The 8,875-nt window shown below is 38.2% G+C and overlaps 1 protein-coding gene across 5 annotated transcripts in view; it reads left to right on the top strand.

Annotated features, from left to right (window-relative positions):
• Positions 1 to 645: 645 nt before the first annotated feature.
• PTBP2 (polypyrimidine tract binding protein 2) overlaps positions 646 to 8,875 on the top strand; it is a 73,123-nt gene continuing 64,893 nt past the window's right edge. For 4 of the 5 annotated variants that reach the window (XM_036235159.1, XM_036235158.1, XM_036235157.1 and 1 more), the window contains exons 1-2: positions 647 to 771; positions 2,398 to 2,428. In XM_036235159.1, the coding sequence (XP_036091052.1) occupies positions 764 to 771; positions 2,398 to 2,428 (39 nt within the window). In that variant the 5' untranslated portion in view covers positions 647 to 763. Of the gene's footprint in view, positions 772 to 2,397; positions 2,429 to 8,875 lie in introns of all 5 variants that reach the window. The other variant, XM_036235161.1, reaches the window with a different exon arrangement.

Here is an 8,875-nt window from a genome sequence, read left to right as displayed (position 1 = left end):
GTGCTCTTTTCCAACCAGGGTATTGTGACTTTTTCTTCAGTTGCCCACTAATCTTTAAGTGTGTAGCGAGAGAACCACCTTTTCCTCCACTTGTTGTGGGGCTACAGGTGTCTGGAAGCAAAAGCCTGGGTTTCAATCTGATAGGATCTACCTGCTTTGGAAAGGATTGCTTTCACTAGGCAGTGGTCTCATGGTGCAAAGTGGTTTGTTTTGTATGTTTTAGAGGATGGAGAGGGTCTGAAAATACAAGATGGCATAAGAAAAAAGTTATAAAATCATTTTCCCTTGGTCCGCGTAGGTCGAGGACAGCTAAGTTGGGACTCAGTTTGTAGCGAAGAGTTGGGGGGCAGTCCTGCACTCCAGGGGCCACCCTCCCGAGGTGCAGGGCAGGAGGTGTCGAGGTGTCTCACACACTCTGCCCCAAGAAGACCGCAGGAGCTTCTCAGGGGACCCCACGAAAGGAACCCGGTCGCCGTGCCCCGCGGGTGCAGGGCTGACCCGGGAGTCGCAGGGCCCCGGGCGCGCGGCGGCGCGGAGGCGGCGGCGGTGGGGGAGGCGCCCACTCCCCCTCGTCCTCGCGCCCGCCGCGCGCCTCCCGCAGTCGGGCGCCGGCGCGCTCGGCTCTTTCCGCCGCGCGCTGCCCCGTGCGCTCCGGCACCTTCGGTAATTTCCGTCGGGCCCTGGCCGCCATTTTCTCGCCGCTTGTGTGTCTGGCTGGCTGCGTGGCTCGGTTCCTGTGAGCGAAGCTTTGTCCGGTTCGGCAATGGACGGGTAGGTAACAGGGACGGCGAGGAGGTGTGTGAGAGGCGAGTCGGGCCCCCTGAAGCCCGGCCCGGGGTCGGGCGGCGACCCCCGCCTCGGCGGCCCCTCCCAGGGCCGGGCTGCCGTTACCCACCCCCGCCCCATCGCACACACCCCTCCCGCCGCTTCCCTGGCGGCTCTGGCGGCGAAACCCCGGAGAAGGGGGCCCGGGGGCTGGGGAGGCACTGGGGGACGGCGGGCGGCGGCCCCGGAGGGCAGCGGGCAGCGGCGGGGGATGGGGCGGGCACCCGGAGCTTCTCGCCGGCCCTGCCCCCTCCAGGAGCCATTTCGATCCGTAACCTGGGACCCGGACCCGCGGGAGCGGCGCCTGGACAAGCGAGTGTGGTGGCCACAGAGAGAGGCCTGCGGGATCCTGGGGGCGAGGGGAGAGGCGCCCCGTGCCTCCCAGCCGTCCCTGGCCGCCCGGCCCTCCGCGGCGGGGGAGATGCGGGTGGCGGGAGCCTCCGCCGAAGCCAAGTGGGAGCCGCTGGGGAGGGGGCGGGGAGCCGTGCGGCGGAGGGAGGGGGAGGGCGGATGTCACACTCCTTTGTTTTCACTGGAGTCTGGTAGTGGGGGCGGGAGGCCGGGAAAATGTCTTTTTGTGGGGCCTGGGAACATTCAAGGCTTGGCACAAGGGCCCAGAAATTAAATCATCTAAAACACCAAGTGTTTGTGGTCGGCATAAGTCACATGGGCAAAGGCCAACAGCCATGGTAGAAACGAGCAGATAGACAACACAGGGCCGTCTTTTTTAGCTACTTTAACCAGTTTTTGGAAAGATAAAAACCAGCTACGAAAAGCCAGGGCCGTGCTGCATCTTTGGGCGGCCGAGTGGAGATAGAGTGATGCTGAGTGAGGTGAGGCAGTGATGTGGACCAGGCTCTCCCGGGTGCTTAACGCACCACATCTGAAGACTCTTAATCTAATTGAACTCTGTCAGAACGGAGGCACCGTTTAGGGACAGAATCTGGCTGTAATCAGCCCATTTGTGGGGGAATATGAAAACTGTGTCATTTAAAAAGTACTTATTAGAATCAGTAACAGTATTTGAAGAGTCAAAGTAAAGTAGGAATTTATTTTGATTAAACGTCTAGGGTTTGATGTTTTTTAAAGAGTAAGTGAAGATCATATAAAAGTTAACATTTAAAAAACTTTAAAAATTATCCCAGAGGTTATCTAGAGATTATTTCCCGATTAAACATAAATAAAGTTAAGTTCAGTATTCCCTCAGAACAGAATGGAAGTGTCGATGGCAAAACTTGCAGTTCATGTCTCCTGATTCTTTCAAGATTACTGAAGAGTTGATTTAAGTTTTAATAAGCTAAGTGTACTAGCTTTGTAGAAATCACATTATATTGTTTGGGGTTTTGTTCTTTCTTTAAAGAGTATAAAAAATACTGTAAGTGTAGTGAATTTTGTTTCCCCTTTGAAAGTCTAGAAAACCGAATTGATAATAGTACAAAGAATTGTCACCAACTATCTATGTATTTGTTTTCCATCTGCATTGTGAGTGGAATGATGAACTACCCTAAAAAGTTTCAAACAGTGACCATCAGAAGAATAACAAGAGTTTGAAACTATTTTTTTTCTTCACAGGATTGTCACTGAGGTTGCAGTTGGTGTGAAGGTAGGAGAAGATTGAAATTAATGGAAAATGGATTGCTGAATCTATTATTTGCATCATTAATGAAACTTTTCAATTAGCGTTTGAAAACTAATACAGCTAACAAAACCCAAGTGTGAAGTATTTCATTTTTAAAGTTGCATTACGTAGTTTATAACCTAAATATACAACAACCACACGATTTTCTAGAAAGACAGAGAATAACATGGAAAAGTAGGTGTGAATGGTGTTCAAGGAATTAGAAATGCTCTCAAACATGGGTTCTTGTGAATATAAAATGATACCCCAGTTTTCTGAGGGATATTATGGTTTTTAATGGGCAGATAAGTGATTTGATGTAAATCATAATTTTCTTAATCTAAGGCTTTTTACTTTTCTTATGGAGACTAAGATAGTTTTGCCAGTAGCCACATTTGTTACCCTGATCCTTGAAAATAAACTTGTTTAGACAGTTAACTTCAAATTTGAGTCTGAAGTTAAGAGCTGGTTTGTCTTTATTAAAGGAAGATAGGCTTTATGGTAGATATCATTTGGAATCTTTCCTCAATCACTTTTTGGCCAGGAAAACTATTCATTCTTTAAAACTTAGTTCTAATGAGTAGGACTTTTTGTTTCCTTGAATTCATATTTTAACATCATGATGCATTACAATTTCGTGTTTGTAAGCCTGTCTACCCTGTTAGGGCATAGTCCTTGTCTTACATATTTTCCAAGTTTGGCACATCTTCCCAGCCTGTTCCTTGAATAACCTTGTTTAGTTATAATGTTGAATGCGGCAAGAACTTGACCCTGGTTTATGTTAATTTTAATTAGTCTGTGGCAAAATTGGTTGTGTTATACATGTTTTGCTTAAAGTAGCAGAACATATCAGTGAAGTTAAGAGGACTTACCTCTACTCAAATACTTGTTGGATGCAATGACATTCTTCCTCCAAGTGTGAGTCTTAAGAGGCGATGCTGACTGTCCAGGATATTTTTTAGAACTTTAAAATTTCATTCATAACAATGTGGTAGTTTTTAGAATGCTTTTGGTGTTATTTTGTGTTTCCTTGGTTATTTTCTGTCTTCTGCCTTATGTTGGTCCAGATACTTTGTGCTTTAATAGACATATTTGTTAAGTTCACATGTAGATCGGTGGTGAAATGATGAGCTTTTTTGAGGGGGCTTTATTTGGCAGTATTATTTTCTAAGGTGAGATAGATGTAGGATCTGAAATGGGGAATTGCTCAAAAGTGCAAGATGTAGATATTGTAGTTACCATCCAAACACATTCTCTGGAAGTGCATTTGTAAAAGAATAAATGATAAAGTCTGAGTTGTCTATTACTAGTGTATGATGGTAGAAGCAACTAGAGAAGACCCAGAATGAGAAGGCAGAGAGAAAAGAGACACGGAATAGGATGTCCAGATATGGTTTATTGGTTATAGCAGTTTTCTGTATTGGTAATTTGAGGAGAAAATATTGAAAAATGATATAAAAATAATTGCTTGCCAGTTTTTGCCCATTGTGTAATATAAAAGTTTGAATAACTAAAGTTACATTTTATATAATTTTCTAGAATAGTGGTTAAGAATTTTTGCTTTGGCATCAGACCTGTGTACAAATAATTAAGCTTTCATAATTCTTTAAAAATAAAAGTAATACATATGATTTTAAAAAGTTCAGAGTGCAAAGTATTTCCCACTGATTCCCAGTCCTGTTTCTTACGTATAGGTATTATGTTAAAATATTTCTGGTGTATTGTTTTCTGAAATGATTAGTTTATGTTTACTATACATATGAACATCCTTGTTTGTTTATGCAAATGTTAATGCCTTGTGTGCTGGTCTGCATCTTGCCTTGCCTTTAAAAAGCAAACAAATTAAAAAAAAAAACACTTCTTTTTGAGATATTTGCTATCAACTACACATACTTAAAGTATACCGTTTTGACATACGTATACACCTATGAAACCATTACCGCAATCAAGATAATGAATGCCTATCAACCCCAAAATTATAATTTTGACCTTATGTAATCCCTCCCACCTTTCCCCAAGCAACCACTGATCTGCTTTCTATCACTGTAGATTAGTTTGCATTTTTTAGAGTTTTAAATAAATAGAATCTTACAGTATATGCCCATTTTTGGTCCGGCTTATTCTATCAGCATAATTATTTTGAGAATCATCTATGTTGTATATCAATAGTCCATTCCTTTTTATTGCTTAGTATATTGTATAGGTATATGCAGTTTGTTCATTCAACTCTCAGTGGACATTTGGGATGTTTCTAGTTTGCGGTTATTATAAATAAAGCTACCGTGAGCATTCTTGTACAAATCTTTGTCTGAACAAGTGTTTTCATTTCTCATGGGGAAATACCTGTGATTGGAATGGCTGGAACATATGGTAGGCATATCTATCGTTAGCTTTTTAAGAAACTGCAAACTGTTTTCTAAAGTGGTTGTACCATTTTACATAGCCACCAGCAGAGCATGAGATTTCCACACCAAAAGGGTGATCCGTACAAGAAAATAATTGGTAAGCTGAAGTTCATTAGATTTTAAAATAGGCATCCTCTCCAGCGCCTGTTACTGTCTTTTTTGATTACAGACATTCTAGCGGGTGTGAAGTGGTAATTTTGTGGTTTTAATTTGCGTTTCTTCAATGTCTGTGATCTTTCCATATCCTTCTTGCCAGCTGTACATCATTTTTGGTGAAGTGTCTGTTTTAAATCTCTGCCCAGTTTTTAAATTGGGTTATTTATTTCTGAGTTTTGAGAAGTCTTTAGTCTGGTTACAGGCCCTTAGAATATTTTCTGGCACTTGTGTTTTCATTCTCTTAACAGGGTTTATTGAAGAGCAGCAGTTTTAAAATCTGATAAACTTAAGTTTACTGATTATTTTCTTGTATGGATCACCCTTTTGGTGTCATAGCTAAGCCATCCTTGCCTAACCTCATTTTCTCCTTTGTTTTCCAATAGAAATTTTTTAGTTTTTGGTATTACATTTAACTCTTTTTGAGTAAATATTTAAAATATGGTACAAAGTCTGAATCAACATTTATTGGTTTTGGGTATGGACATCTACTTTTTCTAAAAGTACCATATGTTGAAAAGACTATCCTTTCTTCATCGAATTGGCTTAGCACCTTTTGTCAAAAATCAATTATGTATGTTTGTATGATTTTATTTCTGTACTATATTCTTTTCCACTGACTCTTTTTTTGTCTACGTAGAAGCCAAAAACGTATTGTCTTAATTACTGTAGCTTTATGTTAAGTCTTGAATTCAAGTAGAGCTTTGTTCTTTTTCAAAGTTGTTTTGGCTCTTCTGGGTCCCTTACATTTTCATATGAGTTAGTTTCTACTAAACCTGATGGGATTTTGTTGGCATTAATGACTCTATAGAGCAACTTGGGGAAAATTGACAAGTGTTGAGTTTCTCACCCGTTAACACATTTACTTAGATCTCTAATTTCTTTCAGCATTGTTTTGAGTTTTCAGTGTACAGATTTTGTATATTTTGTCAGATTCATCCCTATCTAGTGTTTCCTGTTGCTGTTGTAGATATTTTAAAAATTCAATTTCCAGTTGTTACTGATATATAGGAATATAGATTATTTTTGCATATTGCTCTTGTATTGCATGTTTGCCAAATTCACTTATTAGATTTAATAGCTTTTTTGTAGATGCCATTAAATTTTCTTCACAGACTTTTTCCTTTTGTATCTGTATGCCATTTTTATTGCCTATGACATCTAGTACAATATTGAATATAAGTGATGAGAACAAGCATCCTTACTTTGTTTCTGATATTAGGATGAGCACCCTAAATGATATGAATTCTTTCTTAAATGTTTGGTACAATTCACCTGTGTAGCTATGTGGACCTGGTGTTTTTTTGGGGGGAAGAGGTTTTAAACTACATGTTCAATTTATTTAATAGACATAGGACTATGCAGGTTATCTGTTTCTTTTTAAGTGAGTTTGTGTTTTCCATAGAATTAGTCCGTTTTATCAAACCTGCTGAACCTATTTGTATAGCGTTCATAATATTACCATTTAATACTTTCGATATATATAATCTATAGTGATGTCACCTCTCTCATTCCTCATACTGGTAATTTGTGTCTTCCTTCTTTTTACCCTCATCAGATTGGCTAGAGGTTTATTATATATATTATTTATTTAATATAAATAATCCAAAAATCAGCATTTGGTTTTGAGTTTTCTCTTTGTTTTTTATTTTCTATTTTATTGATGTCCACTCTTTTTTTCCCTATTGCTTTGTATTTAGTTTGCTTTTTTTCTGTTTATCTAACATTGAAGCCGATGTTATTGACTTGATACTTTTTCTAATATAGAAGTATATTGCTTTATATTTCCATTTAAGTACTCTTTTTATGGCATCCCTCAGATTTTCACATACTTTATTTAGTTCAAAATACATTCTAATTATTTTTATTTCTTTGACCTATGAGTTATTAAGAAGTATGTTATTTAATTTCCAAATATTTGGAGTTTCCCATATATATATTTCTTTTATTTCTAATTCCGTTGTGACTAGAGAACATATTTTAAGACTTGAACCTTTGTAAATTTTGAGACTTGTTTTATAGTCCAGATTGATATTCTGTTAGTGTTAATTGCACTTGATAGGGATGTGTATTCTGCTGCCGTTGGATGGTATATTCTATAAATGTCAGTTAGGTCATGTTTACTGATACTGTTCAAGTAATCTAAACTTTCTGATTTTCTGTCTATCATTTATTGAAAACAATATTGAAATCCCCACCTATACTCTACATTTGTCTGTTTTTCTTTGGAGTTATACCAGTTTTTGCTTTTTTCCCCTCAGGTTTTATGATGAGTACATATATATTTAGGATTACTGTGTCCTCTTGATACATTGGCCCTATTATCATTGTGACTAGTTTTACCCTTGGTAATAGTCCTTGCTTTAAAATCTACTTTTTCTGATATTAATATAGCCATCTCATCTTTCTTTTGAATAGAGTTCGCATGGTATATCTTTTTCCATTCTTTTGTTTTCAACCTTTTTGTGTCCTTAAAGTACGTTTCTTGTAGATAGCATCAAGTCGAGTCTTGAATTTTAAATCCAATCTTATATCCTCTTCTGGTCATTAAGACTATACCCATTTAATGTTATTACCAGTGTGGTTAGCTTTAAAACTACCACTTTGCTTTTTGTTTTTTAGTCCCTTTTTTGTTTTCTGCTTTTTTAAATTATATTTTTTATTCAGTTTTATCTTGTTAGCTTATTAGCTTTTACCTTTGTTTTCTTATGTTACTGGCCGTTTTAGGATTTATGGCATACATCTCTAACTTACCACAGTCTTCTCTGAGGAGTATTTATGCCTTTTTACATGCATTCTGTGAATATTAGAATACTTCTCCCCTCTTGGCCTTTGTGCTATTGTTATACATTTTACTCTTGCATATGTTATAAATTCTCCATTATTTTTTGTTTGTTTAAACAACCAGTTATCTTTTAAAAATATTTTCTACATTACCTGTTTCATAGTTACATATGTGCATTGACTACTCGGAGGATTCTCTGCAGATTCTGCATTTCTCTCTGTGCAGTTCTTCTCTGGTACTCTGCCATCCAAACTCTAGTTGCTTTGTTCGCTTTGGACTCTTGAATCTTTCTTAACTAGAAATTTTCGAAGTTTGGTCTGGTTTCCCTATCTGAGCTGTTTCATGGCCTGGACTTTGTCTCAAGAGAGTCAGCTGGGGCAATCATGGACTCACCTTGTTTGTTTTCTGATGCTTAGGGTTCATGTCCATCCATCATTGTCTAATGCCCAGCAGTCTTGAAAACCATTCTATATATTTTGCATGAATTTCTATTATTATTATTTTTATTTTAATAGGGCAGTCTGGCCCCGTATTTTAATAGGGCAGTCTGGCCCCGTGTAACACCTTCTTGCTTGGTAGTAGAAGTCAGCGTTTTTTTTTTGTTTTTTTTTTTTTTTAAAATTACATAAAATGGTTATAGATTTACCTCATTCTTTGTTGTATGGATACACCACAGTTTAGTTACTACACTGATGGACGTTTTGGTCTGATTATTACTCTTAAAAAGTATGGAAATATATAAAAAGAAGTAAAAATGCTTTGTTAAATGAAATTTACAGTTTATGAAAAACAGTGCTAATGGATACTTTACTAATTTGTTTTCCACAACTGTGTATGGGGGTGTCTGTTTCTCCATACCCTAACCACTTCTTGATTTTATAAAAATTTAGAACATCAGCTAATTTTAGGCTTAAAATGTTTTGTAATTTGTATTTTGAAACAGGTGAGATATAAAATTTTGGCTATGTTTCTTTTCCTTTGAACTGTTTCTTTGTATATGTGACCTATTTTAATGATCGTCTATATCTCATTTGTTACAACTCTATATAAAAAGAAAATTGATTCAAATGCATCATAGTTCCTTTTTTC

Source organism: Rousettus aegyptiacus, unplaced genomic scaffold, assembly GCF_014176215.1.
Source record: "Rousettus aegyptiacus isolate mRouAeg1 unplaced genomic scaffold, mRouAeg1.p scaffold_m13_p_17, whole genome shotgun sequence".
NCBI classification, from domain to species: Eukaryota; Metazoa; Chordata; class Mammalia; order Chiroptera; family Pteropodidae; genus Rousettus; species Rousettus aegyptiacus.
This window is presented reverse-complemented; position numbering and strand designations above follow the sequence as displayed.